We start from the raw sequence: 23353 nt of genomic DNA, 5'->3' as shown, positions 1-23353 counted from the left end.
ATTCATATGAAGGGTTGATGGGATGGGGGGAAGTAGAATTGAAGATAAGTTTAGAATGAACGTTCTGGGTTTTGTAGAGGGCAATTAGGTTATTTAGGTTACCCCATTCTTGTGTGTGTGTGGGGGGGGGTAGGGTGGGAGGAGGGGCAGTGCTAGAAACAGCAAGAGCCTCGATGCTAGCCTCAACTTTCAATCTCTCACTGACCCATTCAAAGGAGGAACACGGAGATTTGGAGCACAGCGAAGCAAGGCTTTAATCAATGTTCTTGCAAAAGCGGGTGTCTGATGGACAGGCACACTCGGGGGCAGTTACAGCAGACAGTGTTATCTCCTAGCATGCACGTCCCTCCCGATTCCTCATTGTCTGAGTTACAGCCTTACCCACACATCGCCTATACCCATGTAAGGCAAAAAGTAGTCTGATTGGAACAAATGTACATTTCCTGAGGTGACACAGAGACCTGCAGTCCCTCGTTTGTATTTTGGCGCTTGCTCATTGCATAGCCCGCAAAAATAAGTCCATGAAATGGAGAGGGGAAGAAGAACCAGGAAGTGAAGTGTCCAAGAGTTTGGGACTCCATTGTGGGGGGTGGGGGGACTCTGTTTTAGGTTGTAAACCTACTGTTAACTAGACAGCACAGCTTTTATTTGGTATTTCTGAAAATGAATCATCTCCCTTACTTCTCAGAATCTCCAAGCGGAGAAATTCATTAGATTGTGAAATTCAGGCAGAAAGCCAGTGAGTGGAGTGACCACATCCTGGAAGCGATGGTGGCTGCAGCCATATAAAGCTCTCCAAGGGCTCAACTGCCCACAGGGATACTGGCCAACTGGGATGCAAGCCATCTCCAGGAGAACCACACTTTTGTAGGTTTTTTGATATGCAGACCCTTGGGATCTCTTTAACCAAGCAAAGGAGTGGAACAAAAACCTGGTAGAGATTTTTAATTTCATTTATTACAGTGTTTTATCTTCAAAAAGTCAAATAAGCCAACTTTTTGCAGGTGATATCTGGAGTATCGCTGATGTACATTTAAAGAAATGTCACGGCACAGGCTGTGTTCCATTGTCTGTTATATAAAGAACCTCACCTATCCCAGGTCGTGTCCACTTAGGACAACGTATTCAGTGTAGTTGCTCAAGGAACTCTTTCACAGTTCAGGCAATGTAGTGGGAGAGCTCTGTTGGTAGCGTGATGTGGTCATTCAAAGTAAAGGCGTTGAGGGGTGCCTCAATGGCTCAGTCGGTTAAGCGTCCGACTCTTGATTTTGGCTCAGGTCATGATCTCATGGTTTGCACTGACGAGCAGAGCCTGCTTGGGATTCTCTCTCTCCCTCTCTCTCTGCCCATTCCCTGCTGCCATGCTCTCTCTCTCTCTTTCTCTCAATCTCTGTCTCAAAGTAAAGGTGTTGAATGGAAAGAAATAATAAGCCCAAAGCCTTTAGCAGGAAATTTAGATTCTTTGGCCTTCAAATCACATCTAGAAAATGGAGATAATATTTTCCTCACAGGGTTCTTGTAAGGATTTAATGTGGCTGAGACATAGCATGCAATACACGTAACTATTACTATTCTTAGCATATTTCTCTAGAAGGCTCCAGTTAAAGTGTCATTGATACACTGGCGTGGATCAGTTCATCCTACTAATGCCTTAGCTGCTTAGTAGATTAGAAGCAGTAGATGAGATGCTATGACATATGCCAGGGAAGTACCTGAGTGATGGGTCAAGGAGAAGAGGTCTTTTATATTGGAGAGGTGAGGATGTGAACAAGTAAACAAATACTGGGTCAACTCGGCAGCATTTTGTAGGAACTAACATGAAAGCGATAACTTGTATACCTGAAAACAAGGTAAAAACTATACATTATTCTAATTCCAGAGACGTGTGAGTAGAAGTATGTAAGCAATTAGCATTTAAAAAGAAAAATTTTGAATGACACTGTTGAGTTTTGTCTTGTGCTACAAGAATTATCAGTTTTAAGGCATGGTAGTCTTCAAAAAACAAATGACATATCATGGCAATCCCATGATCCCATCAGCATATTCAAAGTTCTAAGGATTATTTTAAGCGAATTATTCTAAGTTCTAAAGTCAAATGGCAACTATTCAAAGATTTTTTTTAAAGAATTATGTTTTGAAGCCAAAAGCAGATGATGGCGGGATATGTAAAGGAATGGAAACATGTGTTTTCTATTTTTAAATAATTTCTGGTCTAATTTGAGATGTATGTACATCTAAGATAACGATTACAGCTGACATAATGGTATTTGTAAATAATATGTGAACTCAGATATATTGAAAGACCTGGAAGTAAATGAGTTCCCAGTATTTGGTATAAGGAATGTTATCGGGATGTTGGAAGGGTTAAGGTAAGATGAACGACCTAGAAATGCTAAGGGTGCATCCTACAATCTCATCTAAAGCTTGGGCATCCTCTCAAGCTCACATATTTCTTAGCAGAGTTTAGTTCCTTGCAGTTGAGGCCCTTGATTTTCTTGCTTGCTGTCAGTCTGGGTCCGTTCTTAGTTCTTACGGGCCACCCACCATTGCTTACCATATGGCCCTCTCCACAATATGGCAGTTTGTTCCTTCAAGGGCGGTGGGAGCAATTTCACTCATGCCTCATGTCTCTCTGACTTCTTTGTGTCTTTGACCTTCAGTACTTTTTGAAGGGCTCCCCTGATCAGGTTGTGTCCACTCAGGATAATCTCCCTTTCGAGTCACTAAAAGTCAGCTAAATTAGGGATCTTAATTAATTAACGACATCTGCAAAATACCCTTTGCCATTTAATGTAACATGATCACGGGAATGATACTGCATTGGATTCACAGGTTTTGCCTGCACTCAAGGGGAGAAGGTTATACCAGATGTCCATAATAAGGGGCTGCCTTAGAATCTTGCCTTCTGAGGGGTTCACACGCTTGGCTATCTTTCCAGCGGGGAGGGGCCTGTGCCAGGGCACTACTAGTATTTAAGGAGATAAGGGACTGGAAATATCTTGGTGTCCTTGAGAGAGTGGTGGTTCTGTGGTGGGGGTGTGGCCTTGCTGGAAACAGAGAGGTTCCAGAGCTCGGACCAGGTGTGATCAGCCTGTTCTCTTGTTGAGCTAGCTCACATCTGCTCAGCCAGCTTTTAATTAAGCTGCCCAAACCAGGGAAGTGTATCCCAAGGCCAGCGGAGCTTATCCGTTGCTTGATTATGAAATCAAACACAATAATCTCAACCAATGAAACAGAAATTTCCTCCATCTAATTTCATGTTATTACTCAGGGAAGCTTATTGTTTCTAGTTGGCTTGGTACCCTCTTTCCCACCCTCAGTCAGAAATAGCTGTTTATCAGAATTGCTTTACGGGCTTGCCTATTAAAAAGCATTTATGTGCAGAAAAACTCCTCATCACTGTGAAGCATTTCAGCCTTCATCTTTAAGTGTGATATTTTGAGGTACAAATAACAACTCTCAAAATAATTTAGTAATAAAATCGCGTATTTGCTCAGAAATGTCGAAATATCATCTAATATGACTAGAATAGGAACTGAATTGAGGCTTACTCAATTTTCCCGCTAGGAATCCAAGTCTAAAACATGGCAATTTCAGGTTGAAAATATCAGTTAATGGAAATAGCACATACTTAGGAGGTCATCATTGCTGTGACTTCATGCACATGCGATACAGCTGGGCACAGCATGAATGCTCTGAACATTCTAACTACATCATCAAAGGTGTCCTAATGAAGAGATGCCTGTGTTCCCTGAATTCTTTTCCATTTTCCTTGGGAATGGTGGCCACTCCATTTCTGCATCATAGGCTGCCTTAAATTCTGTTTTTCTGGAGCAAGTGAAACAAATCTAAAGCTCGAGGGACATAAAGAAAAATATGGCCTTTTAGAACATTAAAAATTGTTTCTTAATAGGAAAACAGTGCATCACAAGGACATTCTACTTCCTTTTTGGGGTTAATAATTCTGTACCAATTTTTTTTTAGAGCGAAGATGGCATTGTGGTTAGGCATGTTAAATGCTACCCTCTTTCTTTCTCCTTCTCAAGGGAAAATTCTGATAATAAGATTTTGTAAGAGATATCCAGCTAAATTTTATTCATTTCCAACTCCTGAAGTTTTTGAATTCAGAATAATAAACACTTAAGGCAGCAATCACAGACACTTACGTAGTACTTACTATACACAGGTGCCAGTACTCCTCTATCTGCTGACTCATTTAATCCTCAGAAAGCCCTGTTTACCTTAGTATCATCATGATCCCCATTTAGAGATGGGGAAGGCACTTTAAATAAAGTGTGGAAGATCAGTTAGTAATTGGCAGAGGCAGGACTTGAGCCCAGGGAGGATGGCTCCGAAGCTGTATTTGAAATCAGTGCGCTCCACCATAGACTGGCTTCTGCGTGAGGCGCCAGGTACCACGTGATGCTGACCCTCCAGACACTTTCGTCCCAGGAAGTGGGGACGGAGACCACCTAACAGGTGCCATAATAGGTACCTGTTCAGCTTAAGGAGGTACCTTCCAGAAGGGTGTGAGAGGTGGTGGCTCTCAGGGGGAATATCAGTGGAGAAGGGGGAGTATGGCTGTGACTTGGAGAGGAAGCAGGTGCTCAGAATGTCCCAGTTTTGTGTATTGAGGAGAGTCTTGGGGTAATCTCCTAAATGGTTCTGGGAATGAACCAGTCTTCTCTGTCTCAAATTATAATCCTATGTGTGGATTCCATTAACTCTAACAGCTTACCAAAAACAGGAGGTCTCCTCGTTAAAGCAATATATGTGTGTCCCCACATCAGACTCAGAAGTGCTCTTTAACAATCAGTGGGCAATAATTTGAGCCATAGAATATGCAAAAAAAAAATTCCTTTCTTGGTTCTACACCTACAAATTGGTAACTGTGGTAGGCAGAGTAATGGCCATCCAAGGATGTCCACATCTTAATCCCTGGGATCTTTGACTTGACCTTATAAGGCAAAAAGGACCTTGTAGGTATTATTAGATAAAGGCTCTTGAGATGGGGAGATTATCCTGGATTATCTAGGCGGGCTCAATGTCAGAATTCTCATTAGTGAAAATGGGCAGGAGGGGAGTCAGGGGAGAGGTGTGATCAGAGACCCTGAGTAAGGCAGTGGTCCTGCAGAGGTTGGAAAAGGGAAGTGAACAGATTCTCCCCCAGAGCCTCTAAAAGGAACGTTGCCCTGCTGAAACCTTATTTTAGCCCATGAAGCTAATTTTGGACTTCTGACGTCAGAACTGTAAGATAATTAAGACACCAAGTTTGCAGTCATTTGTTACATCAGCAATAAATAACAAACTACTACAGCAGCCATTTACTTCCTCTGCCTCTATTCCTGGGCTGTGAAGAACAAACAATTATCTGTAATAGTTCACTCAAGAGTTTTTACACGAGCCTATTAAAAAAGAAGAAAAAAGATGAAAAATTGTTTATAATATACATTTAAACCTATTCTGTTTTAAAGCTGTGTCTTGATTACCATTTGACTTTAGCTGTTCTATCATAGATATAAAGTCAATTTAATCTATGTCGTTTGCAGCTAATGGAGGGGTCACATAAACTCCTATGTAGGAGCTTAAACTGTAAATGTTCCAGAATCTGTGTCTGAGCAACTGTGGACAGAACCTCATTGGATTCATGTATACGTGATATTTTCTCTCTCTTTCCTCCTTTATCTTGCTTGACTGTTTTGTGTTTAGATTGTGAAAGGCATAGACCCCATGTTTGCTGAACATCATTTTTATTTGCATTTATTATCATTTTTTTCAACTACCAGTTTTTAACCTTACATGTGAGTTTGCTTTAGACTGGGCATCAGCTTTATTATTTTGAAGCGTGCTTTATATCTTATCCAAGTTACACCCCTATTAATGTTCTGAACCCCTCCCCGTGCCAACTCCACACAAATCCTAATTTTGTGAAAGGACTCTATCACTGTTTTAAACATGTTACATTCTTCAATCTATTGGAATTATTTTGGGTTTTATACTCATGTAAAGTTTCTCTCTTTAAGTTCTTTTGAAATCAAAAGTCAGTTCTGAAATTTAGATTCGGTCATAAAAGGAACTGGTTAGAGATACGTGAGCAAGCCTTCAGTCTATTCATGTGGGTGTCACATGTGGCCATTTTGTCAGAAAGAGTCTGTGATGTGTGTAGATTCTTGGAACCCTCATACTCTCTTTGCTTTTCGTATTCGTTCTACCCTTTCACCTTTGGTTGGTTTCGTTTGTTGGATTTGTAGGTTTCCTTGTCCTAAAATCTGGACTTTAAATAGTTGCTATTAAGCCTCTAAAATCAATCAGCCTCTGGCTGTGCTGTCATTAAAAGTTAACTGCCTTCCCATTAATCCATTAATTGTGGAGATTAATTGGGAAAGCGATTCAAACCAAGGATCTAACTTGGGGCACTAAGCCAGTGTTTGCCTCCAAGTGAAAGCTTATCCCATTAACATCACGGAGTATTAACAATTATGTATATAATTCACCCATGGCTTATATAGGAGAAAATGCCTAGAAACTGAGAGGCTGCTGTAATAATGAATTCTTGACAACTAGAAAATCCCCCATGAGTCTGACTCCGTTCTAGAAAAAATGCCAATACGTGCTTGCTTGTTTTAAATTGCAGCAATATGTTATTTTTAGATTTAAGCCACTGACAAAGTTAGAAGCTCATGTTTGTCTTATTTAATATATCTAAAGCTAGTATCCTCAAGTGAATGCTAATTTTTATGCTGAGGTCAAATTTAATACTCAAAGAGGCTAAAAGAATTTAATAGTAGTATATACTCAGTGGTATTTAATTGAGTTGAAATGTTATTTTGGAAGATGATGAGAGAGAAAAATCAGGATTGGCCTGTATTTTGTTACCTGCTCTTTTGAAAAATTATGTTTTATTTTAGCCTGGTTGTATCACTATCCTTAAAACTTATTCTTTTTCTTTTTTTTTTTTCTCTCCAGAATGTGACTGTGGAGTATTTGCCTCCACACACTGTCAGTTGACTTAGCTATGTAGGGAAAATGGGGTGAGGTGTAACACCATAACCATTTTTCAATCTTTAAACAGCCTCATAAAGCAGTAGGAAAAGCATAAAGTGCCTTTGAAAGGAACAAAACTCTCCATTAGATAGGAATTAATTTGCAAGTCTCTTTTACCGGTCTCCAAACTATCACGGTGTCCCGGCTAAACTACACCCCAGACAAAGTAAGTCCGAATGACCTGGAATGGGGCACAGCCACAGGCAAGTTTTAAATCTCCCCCTTGTGATTCTACTATGCAGCTATGTTGAATTACTGAAGATGCATGTTCCACAGAAGAGACAGCCTGGTGCTGATCCATATATTTTTTATCAGGAAGTTGATGATGCTTTTCATACATTCCCGGGTCTTCTGTAAATTCTTAGGATGGACTTCTGTGGCTTTTCTTTGATGTGTGAGTGAATGCCTGGGATGGTTACAATAAGGGGGTGAGCTTGCAGAGTTAAGAACTCATTATCATGGAAATAAAGGAGACTTTGAGAACAAGCAAAGGCTAGTTAGCCAGAGTTCCCTATAGCAAGAGAGCCAGCCACCATCATCTTGAGGCAGAGACTCAAGGGGGGGCGGGGTGGGGGGGGGGAAGCTTTATAGTGGAAAAAAAAGGGGAGGCTTCAGGTATACCTGCATTGGAGGCTGCTGGTAAGAGGAAGCTGAAAGCAGGCTAAGTAGAAGGAGGGCATCCTATGTGATTGATTAGATGTGTGTGTTTGGTTTCTTCTGTATTTGGTAGAGATTTAGAAATCTCTACTAAATACATTTATCCAGTGCTAAGTTGGAAGCAGAGGCAAAAATTAGGGAGGTTGTAAGTTATTAGACGAGTCCTGACTGTTTAGGGCCAGTTGCTACAGGGGTTAGTGTTTGGCTTTTTTGGGCTTATTACTGTAGATAGTAGGTTGGCTTCTTGGGCTGGTTACTGTAGGTTATGGGTCACAGTTCTATTTTGGTATGTAATCTGGCCATTGCCCATTTGTATATCCAATTTCTCACTGGACAAGAGTCAGAGGTGCCTGAAGGACTGGATCCTGTGTCTCTCCAGGGTAGGGAGATGGGACTACTCCTCGAGCCTTGAAACTAGGCCTGGACCATTTGTAGAACTCAGACTGGGCTTATGGTTGACTCAGACAATATTGTCTAATTTTTCAGATAAGATCTTGGCTTGTATACAATATTTTTGATATATGTTAGCATAATTCCACACTTTCTGAAATGAGTTGATTTCTACTTTCAACTGAATGACAATTTCAGTAATATAGATTGGAGTAAAACATTTTGTTCCAGGAAATATATTTCTTGAAGGGAAGGTCATTCCTTAATCCTGATTCTGTCAATGGCGTATTTGGAATAGGTCTTTCTGAAAAGACTCAGATTCTAATGTTTCCAAAGCTCCCTGTCACGGGTCCCACCTCTGCCTCTAGTTGTATGGGAATTTTTAAATATTTTAAGTATGTTTTCTATCTATCCTATCCTGTCCTCTCCAATGAATATTCGTCTGGGAAACATGATCCATTAGCAGGCATGCAAGTAATTTTGGAAGGTTTTCCAAATAATAGAGAAGGCAGCTAAGCTGGATGCTGCTGAAAATTAGCTCTATTTTTTTTTTGTCAAGTATATTTTAGATTACCAGTGTTCGTTTCAACAGTATACTTGCTCAGAATAGGAGTTCTATGTTGTTGGGTAAATTATTTAACCATGGTGTACCTTTCTCTTCAAGTGTCCAATGGAGTTAATACTATCAAATAATATAGGGTATTTGTCAGGATCAAATGAGTTAATACATGTGAAGCACTGAGAACATAAGCAGCTAATAATATATACCTATTATCTTAGTACAGGTAGTATTACACAGATTAAGAAAATTGAATTACTTTTATTAAAAACTGAACAGCTTTTACTTACTTATGAGAATTATGCATTAAAGCCCTTTATAAAATAAAATTAAATTACTTTCGATCGAGCTGTATTAAAATACTTTCACTATAGCTTGCATCTTTATTTGTAACAGGCTCTTGAGTTTTTTATATACACAGTTTGCCAGAGATCTAATTTATCATTGTCTTTTTAATGACAATTGTAAGTTTTTCTCTCATGTGAAGAAATGGTGATTTTTCTGAGATGTTGACCTGAAAGCTGTAGATTTGTGTGTGTGTGTGTGTGTGTGTGTGTGTGTGTGTGTGTGTGTGCGCGCATGCATATGAGTGTGTGAGAAAATGTCTCAATATAAATTAGGTTACTATGGACATTCTAACGATTCACTGAAACTGTCTTCTACATGTAATCAGTGTATAGAATTTTTTTTTTACAAAAACATTAAAAACTGATTTCACATTTCTAACTGTATCAAGGCTAACGTGGAAATTCTAATATGACTATGAAAAAGGTTGAACAAAAAATAATATAATTTTGGAAAAACAGAGAGAAGTAAGAGAGATGTCCATTTCTTCCTCTAATAGAAAAAGACAGTAATTAACCAAACATGCCCTATTCACCGTGCCGAATAGTACAAGCCTTCCCCCATAATGATTGAATTTTTAAATGTCATTAGTGACTGGAGTCTTAATGAGCGCCTGTGCCACTTTGACCTAGATGTGCTCCCCTCCCCTAACCGTCATAAAGAGATCAGGCTGTGCCGTGGGTCCTCACCTGGTTCCGGGGGTCAGGGCAGCTCCCCTTGGCTGCCTCTCCATCGCCAAGCTCGATGAGGGGTGAGGTGGGGGGTGGGAGCTGAGTCCCTGCATGCACTGCGGCAGCCCAAAGCCTGGGTGGAAGCTGAGTTGACCCCTGTCCCTCCCCCTAGCTCTCAGGGGGATGGCAGGACACAGGTCAGAGCTGTCTTGCTGGGATGGGAGTTAGACAGCTGAGTCCAACCCATGTGCGCGAGGTGGGGGGTACAAAAAGCAGCACTTGGGCCTGGAAGGCCTCAGTCTCCCAGGGCCTCCTGTCCAAAAAGTTGGGGAGGGCATGGAAGAAGTTCCATCCTGCTCCTGCAATTTAGAAACCTTCCTTCTCAGTGTCAAAAGACAGCCCGAGGGGAGCTGGGAGTTAGGGCTTCCACGCCAACGCAGAGCAAGTGCTGGACAGAAGGGGGGCGAGGGGCACACACGTGCCAGCAATGTGCAGGAAGCAGAGGAGAGTGGGCCGCAGCTCTGGAAGAGAAGTGGGGTGAGGTCAGGGCCCCAGGCCCAGTAGCTCATCTGCTCACAGCAGGAGGAAGGGGGCCTCGTCGTCCTCTCCCTGCTTGGCAGCTTCTGTGGAGGGCAGTCCCCTGGAGACTTGCAGGGGTGGGTGTTCAAAGGCACCACACTTGAACACTATATATTTACATATGTAAATATGTACATGGTATATTTAATACAGGTGTTGTATGTAAATGTATGTATATGTTTATACTATTATATAATGCATAATATGTACATATTATGTAGCATATTTAGGCATGTAACTACATGTGTGCTAATGCATATATAGCATGTAAACATATTATTTACACATATAAATGCACATATGTATACACTTATACATACATATATATAAACTATGTAATGTAGATGTATATTTCAAGTAGGTATGAAGTATGTATGAATTCATATTTAGTAATATGTATATATAATACATATATGCATAATACATATGATTATATATTTTTATTAATAACACATTTGTGTATATAATATGTATACATACAAAAATATATGGATACATAGTTCTATATGGATACCATACAGTGAGTATATGCGATCACTTAGAACTTGATGGCTAACTTAGCATTTATACAGCTTTTATACACATGTACATGTATACATTTTAATAAATGTATTTGTACATACTTCTGTATGTACATATATATGTATTATAATCATGTATTAACATATTTATGCATATTATACATACATAAATACATATTTGTACATATCCAACTATACAAATTTATACATACATATATGTGTATACTATAATACATGTATACTATTATGTGTATAATAATATATGTACATGTATGTGGGAAATAAGTTCAAGAATTCCTTATACTTACATAAATGGGTTAAAGCTTAGGGCAGAAAGCCGCCACCATAGGGAGAAAGGGCCCAGGGTTAGTGAGAGAGATATTATAATAGGATCCCAAGTAACTTGTTATATCACTTGTTACATCCATCTGGTGCCAGTATACTTTGATCACAAACTCCACGTGCCCCCCCAGACCCTTTGCTTCTTACACACACAAGTTAATCATTACTGTCTGATTGTTTTCTCCACTTTCACCATGGGTGTAAGATCTTGAGAGCTCAATAAATACCGAGAGGAAACCCCTGCTTGGGGCTCTTGTCTCCTCCCAGACATTAACCCCTCTTGTTTTCCATTCTGCGTCTGCTCTCTTGATGGACAAGAGAGAACTCCAGATTCATGGTCTGTGACACATATGTATGTCCCTAGTGAAGGAACCAGGATGGTAATGATGTGATACCGTAGTTTATTTAAAAATAATACTATTATGTTTTGAACTGAAATAGTATATTATTTCAGATTTGAAATAGTATACTACTTCAGATTATTTCAGTATATAATAAATATATATTATTTCAGTATATTATTTCATTTATGACATATATTTATGCACTCTGAACAATGTTCATATGCACTCTGAGAAGCTGTAAATTAGAGCTAATAATGATGAGAATTTGAGGCAACCTGGAGTGCTAGATGAGAGATTCGTCCAGAGAAGACGAGTTCACCCAGTTTCTTTTACTGGAGTCTAGGATAGGGTTTCTCAACCACTGCACTGTTGACATTTGGGACTGGATAATTCTTTGTCGTGAGGGCTGCCTGTACACCATAGGATGTTTAAGCAGCATCCCTGGTCTCAACCCACTAGATTCTAGAATATGCCCAAGTTGTGATGCTCAGAGTGTCTCCAGATGTTGCTGAGTTCCCCTGGGGCGTCTAACTCACCTCCTGTTGTGGTTCTCAGCTATGTCCAGGGCCTGCATTTTGCTGCGATTACTGGTACAGTCAGAGAAAACTTGTTTTCTGGAATTAAATTCACAGGAGACTGATACTTAATCTAGAATTCCATTTTATTAGTGTCTTGAGGGAAATATTCCTTTTACTCCAGACTCCTTACTGCTGTCTGAGTCCTTGCTCCTGTGGTTCAAGACTATTAAAGATCAATAGTTTTGTTGTTTGTTTGTTTGTTTATTACTTTATGGTTTTTTGGTAATAAGTTGCTTGGCACATCTGGAATTGAAGTGGACAACTTCTTGAGAGAGATGTTATTTATGTCGTTATGGTATCTGGTGAAATTCCTATACTCCCAACCTAAAGAAATAATAGTTGTAGTTATAGTGTTCTTACACACTGGATTCTAGACCCCATCTCACTTTTTGAAATACCATGGTTCCGCTACAGTGAGGCAAGCAAATTAACCAAAGTCTGTATTTCAATTACCTCATTTGTAAAATAACAGTAATATTGGTATCTTAAAGAAGAGTAGTAAAGATTAATAACTATGTGTAAAATAGGTAAGTTCTTAGTACAGCGTGCTCACTGAACATGTGTTGGTTATTATTAGTTTTTTTTTTAATTTTTTAACATTTTTTTACTATTGAGAGACAGAGAGACACAGAGCATGAGCAGGGGAGGGGTAGAGAGAGGGGGAGACATAGAATCTGAAGTAGGCTTCAGGCTCTGTCAGCACAGAGCCCGACACGGAGCTCCAACTCACAGACTGTGAGATCATGACCTGAGCCAAAGTCGGACAGTCAACCGACTGAGCCACCCAGGCGCCCCTGTTATTATTAGTTTTTTAAAAAATGTTTATTAATTTATTTTGAGAGAGGGAGAGAAAGCAAGCACATGATCAGGAGAGGACAGAGAGAGAGAGAGAGAGAGAGAGAGAGAGAGAGAGAGAGAGAGAATCCCAAGCAGGCTTTGTGCTGTCAGTGCAGAGCCTGATGTAGGGCTCCATCTGACAAACTGAGAGATCCATGACCTGAGCTGAAATCAAGAGTCGGATGCTTCACCGACCGAGCCACCCAGGTACCCCTTATTATTAGTTGTATATAAGAATAACTTTAGAATATTTTATTGCCAGATAAACATACCATAGATCATGGGGATATGTGTATGCTCGTTGCAAAACATAATAACACCATGTAATCACCACTCAGGCCAACAACTGGAAGTTTACCAAACACCAGAAGCCTCCCTGATCCATTTTCCATACCCCATATTCTTTCCCCCATAAATGAAATAAACGCACCTTCTCTTATTTTAATCCCATTTTAGGCTAAAAATAGAACAGTATTGATTCTCAGTTTATAATGGCAAAAACAAATGAGCAGTAAATATATGCCCCTAAGAGTGATTGCACTGGAGAGACATTTTACATCTGAAACATCGATTTGAATCTGCATAATTGATTGAAAATTGCAGTTAAACACGCTTTTTTGGGTCACACGTACACCTGAATACTGATAATGATTCAAAAGTGACTGTCCTTCTGGTAAACACATACCCACACGTGCACCCCCTGTAGAGATAACACACTCATTTGTACGCGCAGATGCACACGTTGTCTTTTGCACAGTGTACGAAAGCCATTTGGTAGTTACTCCTGGTTGGGCACAATCAGAACTTCCTTCATCACTCTGTGGATTGTGTGTCTCTTTATGTCTACACTCCTTAATACTTGAATTACCACCAGATCGACAGTGTCAGTACTTAAGCCAATCAATAGACATGCAGGAACTGTGGGCCAGTTATCAAGTCTGTCTTAAGAGTCAGCTAAAGAATTTCAGGTGTGCAGGAAGAAAAAGTGTGCTTTAAATGAAAATGAGACAGTCTTAAAAAGTAAAATGCCATCTCAGGCAAATTCTTCTGAAAGGCATGCCAATGTTAAGTTGGCAAATTTTTACTTATCTCTTATATTTGAGACATTTGGCTTTAAAGAAAAAACACATTTCAAATAGGACTGCAGAAAAATATTGTAGTTTGAATGCTTTAGCAATGAAACTACCAACGACTGTTTTTTTTTAAACTGTTCAGGCAGAATAAGCTTTATAAAATTTCAGATGAATTTAGGTAATCCCTAGCTTAATTTAATTTAAATTAAATTATTGGTAAATAATTGGGACAATAACCCTGCCTGATTTTTAATTACCAGTTGTGTTAAATCCTAAATATGAGACAAATATTTTTTCTGATTAAAGTAAAAACTGACAACAACTTGATAATTGTATAAAATAAAAGACAAATATGTAAAGGTTGCATGGAATGAAGAATTACCTGAATAAAATAAAACATATATTACAACATGGTCTCCATGAGATTATTCTTTTTTTTTCATATATAATTTATTGTCCGATTGGTTTCCATACAACACCCAGTGCTCATCCCAACAGGTGCCCTCCTCAATGCCCATCACCCACTTTCCCCTCTCCCCCAACCCCCATGAGCCCTCAGTTTCCATGAGATTATTCTTATACTTTCCCTCTCTCTTCGTGCCTTAGTTTTAATTTTATATGTGATACACATTAACAAGGTAGATGATAGGTATATACTTTGTATATATCCGTATGTGTATGTGTATTGATATATACATGCGTGTAGGTATACACACATACACATCGCCTTCCTCTGGAAGTAACCATTGTCCTGAATTTTATGTTTTTCATTTCTTTGTTTTTTTAAAATTATGTATATTCTTAAACAACGTATTACTTAGCTTTGCTTAGTTTTAAGATTCTCAAAACTATCAGACCTGTTTTGTTTCTAAGATCCAACCATTATCTTCGGTGTGCATTGATGTACAGTTCCTTTGTACTGCTATATGTGTTTCCATTGTGAAGAGTACTGTGATTTATTGATCTGTTCTGTGGTCATTGGATGTTTGGGTTGTCAACGATTTTTTCCTATTATGAGCAATGTTGCCGGAAATTGCACATCTCCTGGTGTACAAATGCAAGAGTTTCTCTAGGTCAGTGATTCGCAACTTTTCTCTTTTCAATGGACAGAGAAGATGCTGGTATTTGTATTACATCGTTGGGTAGGAAGGCAAACTCCTTGAGACCAGTGTTTCATCATGGGGACGTTCTCCCCAGGAGGACATCCATGTCAATGGAATTGGAGGAACATCGGGGTACAGAAAAGTTCAAATGCAAGAGCTAGTGACAAATTATGTTTTTAAAATAGGTGCTCAGATTTACACTCCCACCTGTTGGAACTTCTCTTGGCCCACACTCTCTGGATGATCTGGTAGTGTCAGAATTCTAAAATCTTGCGAATATACTATCTGTAAAGTAGCATCTCATTGTAGTCTTGATTTACACTTCTTTTTACTGATGAGTTTGAACATCGGTTTATATACATTCTGTTATGTGAACTCTCTGGTCTTGCCTTGTGCCATTTTTCCAAGGGTTTTTTCGAACCAATTTAAAGGTAGTTTTTGTCTTTATTTTATTTTGTTTCCCTTAATTTTGAATACTAATCACATGCTGTTTTGCATGTACTTTCCACATGTGATTTTTTTTACGCATCTTTTAGCAACCATGATTTCTTGATTTTAATATAGTTTTGTGTATAAATCTTTCCTTACATACATTTACTTGTAAATTTGTATACTGATTAGGTATTTTTGTTTCTTGCTTAGGTAAATCTTTTCTATCTCAAGATATTATATTATTTTATAATTTCTACAAAATTTTTCTTCATATTCTCTTGTCTTTAAGTTTTTTTTTTCTTTTCTTATTGAACTTATTAGACCTCCAGGAGAAAATTGCATATAAGCAGTGGGCATATTGTTAGAGATCCTAGTATTTTTTGTTTTGTTTGTTTGTTTGTTTGACCTATGGAATCCAAGAAAGTTGTCAGCACTGTACTAACCTGAATGTGGATTTTCCCTTTTGGCAGATGATTGTGATGAGCCTCTGGTGTCTGCCTTGTCTCCGGCATCGTTCAGCAGTTCATCTGAACTTTCTAGCAGTCACGGTCCTGGATTTGCAAGGCTAAATCGAAGAGATGGTAAGTCTGCTTTTTACCTTTTGATTGGTTCGTGTTGAATCTCCCTAATTTTCCATTCTCTTTTAATGAAATCATTATAAGTGACCTATTATAAAAGGAAGTACATGTCTCCATAAGCAAATGGCTGAAACTCACAAGTATATGACGTATAGGACTGGTTCTGGGATGGCAAAGGGTCACATCCTATTTTAAAGCCCGTGTCATCATTTCAGCACCCAAAGAACTGAAATCCTTCAGTATGGTGAGCTTTTATATTTATCTTATGACGTAAACGTTTCTAAAACAAGATCTAATCATTATGTATATAGTAGCCATGAAAAATCTAATTGACCCCCTATTTCAAGTTAAACAGGAAGCTTGTGAGAAGAAGTAATTTTCAAAGACGCTAGTTATTTAAAAATAAGGAGCCCTCAGTTTGCGCAATTCTCAGTGTAGATGGCATGATTCTCTCTCCTGTGGAGGAATGGGAACTTAATAAGTTTCATGCTCCTCTAGGAATATGCAGTTCATATTGTTGACAGTCTCATAGGTAGGTTGTGTTTGATCGCTTGAATATGTTTAAGGGAAAGCGCAGATAATTAAAAGGCAACTTGCCGTTGAACTAAGAGAGAATTTCAAAACTCTCTGCACTTAGAGACAGCATCATCATGGCCCCTTTCCATAATACGTGAAGGCAAAAGCCATCTGCACTCACATTCTATAGAAAGAGGCTTGGCAGTTCTAACACAGAAAACGTTTTTAGCAACCATGGAAAAAATAGACACCGACATCATATATTATTGAAACCGTGATTTGCTCATTTATTATCCCCTTCTTGCATGCCATATGTCAGCCACTTCTTTTCATTTTTCTCCTTGATGTTCTCCTCGGTGCTGTTGTAGTGTTTCAGCACGATGCACATTGGATGTAACACATAGATCAAATTGTGTGTGTGTGTGTGTGTGTGTGTGTGTGTGTGTGTCTGTGTTTTGCCATCTGGTACACATGATAAATATCTAACACCTTAGCATGACTTAATAAATTGAAGTTTATTTTAAAATGTCATCTCATATTATTTGCGACAGTCACCTTTGGGTGTATCTGAGTGTGAAAGCATCAATGGAGAGTAAGAACGGAGATCCTTGATCAAATAGGGAATTTGTGGGGCCTTGGATATATTTGTGTAGATACTGCTTGTCCGTTCCTTTTATTTGCCTTAGAGTGAGGGTTATTGGACTCTGTCTCCTTATTTGCAATTCTGAATCCTTTCCTGACCACAGGCAAGTGAGCTCTCCTAGCCCCTCTGCAGACCAGTCCAACTCTTGAACCTGTGCTTCTCCAAGCAGGAATGCTGACATCACAGCACTGATCTTGCAGTGAGGTCTCTCTCTTACACTCCTTTCCAAAGTAAGGCAGGGTATAACATTTACCACTGCTCTATTTGAGAAATAGGAGCTTTCCTAGGATTTGGCCCATGGAAGGATACAAAATTTAATTTAACTATCTTTATTTCATTTGCTGAGATTCAATAAATCACACAAAATGTATATAAGTTATGAATTGGATCAAATCGTATTTCTCATTAATTTATAGACTCGTCAGAAGTCTCCACCAGTGAGACTCATTTTCATTCTTAATTCGTTTCTCTGGCTCTTGGTGAACCACAGTATCAAACTTCATGAATCTCATTTGCATGTTAATGAAATGGAGAAACAAAACAGGATCATTTTAATTATCTTTTGCTGGTTGTCAACCTACTTGATTACATTTTTTTCTTTTTTATTTAGTTTTTCTTTTTTCTTCCCTCTTAATTACATCAAGTGTTCACAAAGGAATGTCAGCTCTTGAGTGATTTATTAAAGGCTATATATTATTCCTACTATCAACATTCCTTGTAGTATATTTAGATCAGGCTGTGGAAGGGTGTTTAACCAAGTCAGCAGGTCACATGTAAATAAACTGAATCAACAAATAAAGGCCTAGGTCTCCCAGAAACACGGAGAGTGACCTCTTTCCTGTGGAATCTAGAAAATTGAGAGCCAAAGAACAAACAAGCAAGAAACAAAGAATCAAGCTTATCCAGTGGCTGTTCTCCATCCATGAGATAAATGCCATGGGTAACTGTGAAAATAACTAGACCCCGGGGCGGGAGAAGAAGACCAGAAAAAGATACTGTTGAACATAATGAGTCTCTCAGGAGGGACGAAGAAAAATGAACATTTTTGGAGGTATACTAAGTTACTTTTGCCACTTGAGTGCTGTTGTGGGTTGAGTTGTGTCCTTCAAAAGGATACATTCAAATTCTAACCCTGATACCTATGAATATGACTTTATTTGGATCTAGAGTCTCTGCAGTGTGATCAAGTTGAGGTCATATCAGTTTAGGTTATTGTGGATTAGGGTGAGCTCCAGATCAGGCCTTGTAAAGAGAATGAGCTTTGGAGACACACAGAGACAGAAGAGACGGAGAGAGAGAGAAGAAGGCCATGTAGAAATGGAACATGTAGAAATGGAAGCAAACGTTGGAATGATGGGGTTTCAAACTAAGAAATGTCTGTATCGCCAGCAACTTCTAGAAGCTAGGAGGAGGCAGGGAAGGAGTCTTTTTAAAGCTTACAAGGGGAGGAGCATGGCCCCGCCAACACCTTGATTTTGGATGTCCAGCCTCCCAAACTGTGAGAGAATAAGTTCTGTTGTTTTAAGCTGCCCAGTTAGTGATATTTAGTTAAAGCAGTGCTGGGAAGCTGGCAAGAGTGCCCCTGAGGAAAGGACTTCTCCCTACTTGTTCGTACTGGGAGGATGCCTCCAAGTTTGAATCTGAAAGATCTCATAGCTCAGAGGAATAATCCAGATGTAAGGGTAAACAACACAGATGAACAAAAACCCATCCCTGCTAATACTGGCTACGTACTAGAATGAAATCTCTCTCTGCCTTTATATGCCGCCATATTGCTGCAGCTCCCATGTAGTTTGAATGATGATTGGCAGCTAAAGTTAACTAGTGTCCATGTCAAGTTCAGACAGGCTCTAGCGTGCCATTTGATAGTCCAAGTGTGTTCTTACGACAGGATATAATGAGGCCACAGATGCAGAACTGTCCCTCAGGCTGCAGTGTAATCCAAATGAAAGTTTTAGTTTTGATGTACTCGAGAAACCTAGGAAATGGGTTACTGCCAACTGATATACTTGTGTACACATGTAAAATCATAAAGCAGTAAATAAAACTATCATACTTACATGTATTTATAGGTATGAGTGTAGATATACATATGTACCTGTGTTTATTTATATAGCAGATTGCTCCCATAACTGAAAAATTCTGCAAGTTTTCTGTCATCTATTCTGTAAGGTCGGAATATATCCTATTTTCCTAAAAGTTGAATGTTTGTCTCTGTTTTCCCATTGTCTATTTATCTTTCTTTCTTTCTTTCTTTAAAAATTTTAAATGTTTATTTTGTGTGTGTGTGAGAGACAGCACGAGTGGGGGAGAGGCAGAGAGAGAGGGAGACCCAGAATCTGAAGCAGGCTCCAGGCTCGGAGCTTCCGGCACAGAGCACGACATGGGGCTCAAACCCAGGAACTGAGATCATGACCTGAGCTGAAGTCAGATGCTTAACCGACTGAGCCACCCAGGGACCCCTCCATTGTCTGTTTTTCTTCACTGCAGCTAAACCCTTCCATTCTAAATGCCTGCCGAGCAATGTTTTCCCCATGCCCATAGAATTTGCTGTTAACATCAAGCTATCTGTAGAGAAATTAGCATATTTGGCTAATTGACAGAGAGAACTCCCATTTTCAGATGTACTCCTAATGAGAATAATTATGACATTCTATGCAGAATTATTTGGTGATTCTTACTGCCCTAAATCATTGTGCTTCTTCACATACAACTATGATGCCTAAATTAAAACCCAAAAGATAAATCCCCAAGGTATGCATGCTACATGTCAGTGCTTAAGAGGACAGATGAGGTGAATGTTTCCTGCTGTTAAACATAGTGCAGAAAATCTTTTATAATTATCATATTTTAAAACGATAGCATTAATATATCTAATAACCAATACTTTCTTCATGAGGAAAAGAATAAGAGATGGGTTTTGCACAGCACAAAAAAAAAACCTCAAGCCTAAAGAAAGGGGACCCTCATTGGTACAGTGGGTGTGGGTCAGGAATGTGCATAGAGGTCCCTAGGACCAGAGATGGTGTGGGCAAGCTTCCTGACTGAGAAGAATATGGATTTGGTGCATATGGGGATGGCCTTTTATTGTAGTTTGTTCGAGAAGAAAAGATATTACCAGCTTGCTTGCTTCTATATCACCTGCTTTCCCATTATCCCAGAATCTGAGGTGCCCGAGTAAGCCCATGGTCCCTGAACAATTATCTGAATTGCAAGGGGCATGCACATCCGCGTTGATTCAGGCAGTGAATACATGCTTTCTTACCAGATCTGCCCAATTCTTCTGTCTCATGCCGTAATTTATCTCCAGGACTAGGAGATGTACAGTTCTTAACACTGAGATGAGAGCACTGAAACCCGACTAGATCCCTGAAGAGTCAGATCCCTGAGAATTACCCCTGTAGTCACAGAACACGAGCTTCCCCAGCACGCTTGAACCTCAGCTAACCTACTCTCCTACTCACTCCAGTGGATCATAAAAGTTTAGGTGAAAAGCAGACACTTCTGTATGAGACATCTCTGAGACCAATTCACCATTCTTGGGTTTAAATGACTACTACTTCTTACTTAAGGACGGGAAAAGTATTTAACCACTATGCTTTAATTTCCTAATTTTCTACTGGAAGAATAGGGATAGTACTGAAATGGTTTTGGCTTTATTGATAGCATTGAAATGGTGTTGGCTCTATTGAAAATGATCTTGGCTCTGGTATGGCGATAAGAAAAGCACAGTCCCAAGAGAACGTTAAACTGTTCAGAGTGTGCCCTGCCAGTTAACCACATTTTAGCAGACCTCATGGGACCAAATATATAAATTACAAGGATAATCTCGGAGAATTCAGGCTTCCATATAACTCTGGTAGTAAGTGTTGGTTTTTTTTCCCTGATTAATTATAAAGCAAAACAAAAACTATGTTTTATATGTTCAGTATTAGCTTGAAGTACGTTCTTCTATATCGTAGTCCAGGTTTGTGAACTAGGGCGATCTGATGCCTTTATGTAAAATATTTTACTTTTTTAGCAATTGGAAATTGGTTTATGAAGTTACACAGGAACTTCCAAGGAGATTAACATTTTGGAAAAGGTTTGGAAAATGAAGGTCTAGATCAATTTTATGGTCCGTGGTGTGTGGTTCATGCTTATAGATTATATTTTGTGTGCTGGCCTTGAGAAGGTAGAAAAAAAATGAGTAAAGATTTACATCTTATTTCTCCATATACCTATATCCTGTGTTCATTAAAGGAGGAGAGAATTTGCTATCATTTCTGTGATTAATATAGAATCACTTCTACTCTTCTATTGATTCACTTGACTTAACACCAGAGGTGCTTGTCTGCTCGGTCGCTTGGCCCCCTCTTTACTTTGGGTATCGCCCTCCTTTCTGGGCTCCCTTCCTTCTCAAGTCTCTTGCCAAAGTCTTGGTCATCCCTCTAACTTACCTTTATTGTCTTTGTCTGCCCTGTAGCGCACTTTTTTCAGCTCTAAATCAACCTGATAATGTAACCTGAGTGAATGTGCCAAGTAGCCAACCCTAAGCAATTTACAGTGATAGAAAATCTGGTTTTAGAAACATGAAAACTGATCGTCATCCTAAATTGCAAGTTGCCTTAAGGAAATGAAATTACCTCTTCTTTTCTCCTTTCCTATAAAAGTATGGGGTTGAATTTGAGGATCTCTAAATTCTATGACAATTCTGTGGCACTCTTTTCATTTCTGATACTCTATAGGCAATACCTTTTCTTTCTAACTCACTCTGGTAATGGAGAGAGTGAGTAGTGATATTGATGGCCCTTCAAGAAGAAGGTAAGTAGAGTCCCTGAAGGCAGATTGTTCTTCTAATTCCGCTCAAACTAGGAGACACAGAATGTTCCAGGCTTAGGAAATGTCTTAAGTTGCCATAGGATCTAGGAATTCAAGTCATAAATGTGATCCTACTGAAATTGATACCATGGCTCAAATTTGGCCAATTAAAATACATTCATGAGATTTACAATTATCATTAATATTTAACATATTTCTTTGTGTATATCTAACATTTTTCACAGGGCTGAGTAGGGAAATTTCACATATAGGTACGGAGAAAAACGTGAGCTAAGTAATCAGGTGGTGTGTTAGGTTGGATTCTCTCAGAAGCACACTCTGGGTGATGACTGAGGTGCCAGTGGTTTGTTAGGGGGTAGCTCCCAGGAGAACACAGTGAGGGAGTGGAGGAAGCAGGGTGAGGAAGGGGAGGAAGCCAGTCAGTTTCAAGTGAAGTTCCACACGCTGCCTGATCCCCCAGGAAACTCTGGATGGTAAAATCGTACCTAAGATTTTGTCCTACTTCATTGTAAAGAAACCTAGCCGAACAAGACGGCTGGGTGTGTGATCAGTTTAGAAAAGTTCGTGTCTGAGCTTGGGCCACTGTAACAAAATACCATAGACTGGAGGTCTTAAACGATAGACATTTCTTTCTTGCAGTTCTAGAGGCTGGGAAGTCTGAGATCAAGACATTGGCAGATTCAGTTCCTGGAGAGAGCCTACCTTAGCTGTGGACAGCCACCTTCTTGCTGTGTGCTCACAGGGCCTTTCCTTGATGCGTCTGTGTGGAGAGAGCCATCTCTGTCTTCCTCTTCTTGAAAGGGCACTAATCCCATCATGAGGGTCCCACTCTCAAGGCCTAATGTAAACCCGAATACCTCAAAAAGGCACCAAATACCATCACTTGGGGGTTAGGGCTTCAACTATGAATTTTGGGGAGACACATTAGTCTGTAACAGCTGCATTTTTGAAACTAGTAAACCAACCAGAAAGTATTAACTGCTTGAAGACAGCTGATAAAAACCCAAGATAGCCAGGCCTTCAGGGGCAAAGATCCTGGAGAGAAAGGAAATACCATATAGTAAGCCTGATATTTTCTGCAACACATAACAGGGGTTCAAAATGGACAGAAATGATAGGAGAAATAGACAATATAAATTGAAACATAAAACATAGTAAGGGGTTTTTAATCTCTCTCTCTCTGTATTTTATCGAGGAAGTGGGCAAAAAAAAGTAGTGAAAATACAGAAGATTTTAACAGCAAAGTGAACAAATTTGACAAAATACATAAATAAGTAGTAATTATATTTATTTAATGGGCAGGATGCATTAAACTCTGCC

At 39.3% G+C, this 23353-nt stretch overlaps 1 protein-coding gene across 6 annotated transcripts in view; it reads left to right on the top strand.

The window, feature by feature from the left end:
- CNTNAP4 (contactin associated protein family member 4) overlaps positions 1-23353 on the top strand; it is a 251865-nt gene that overhangs the window by 20869 nt on the left and 207643 nt on the right. For all 6 annotated transcript variants that reach the window (XM_047835764.1, XM_047835767.1, XM_047835766.1 and 3 more), the window contains exon 2: positions 15946-16056. In XM_047835764.1, coding sequence (XP_047691720.1) covers positions 15946-16056 — 111 coding nt within the window. The remainder of the gene's footprint in view (positions 1-15945; positions 16057-23353) is intronic.

The sequence above is a fragment of the Prionailurus viverrinus genome, chromosome E2 (genome assembly GCF_022837055.1).
Source record: "Prionailurus viverrinus isolate Anna chromosome E2, UM_Priviv_1.0, whole genome shotgun sequence".
Classification (NCBI taxonomy): Eukaryota; Metazoa; Chordata; class Mammalia; order Carnivora; family Felidae; genus Prionailurus; species Prionailurus viverrinus.
Note: the sequence above shows the minus strand (reverse complement) of the source record. Positions and strands in the feature narration are given on the sequence as shown.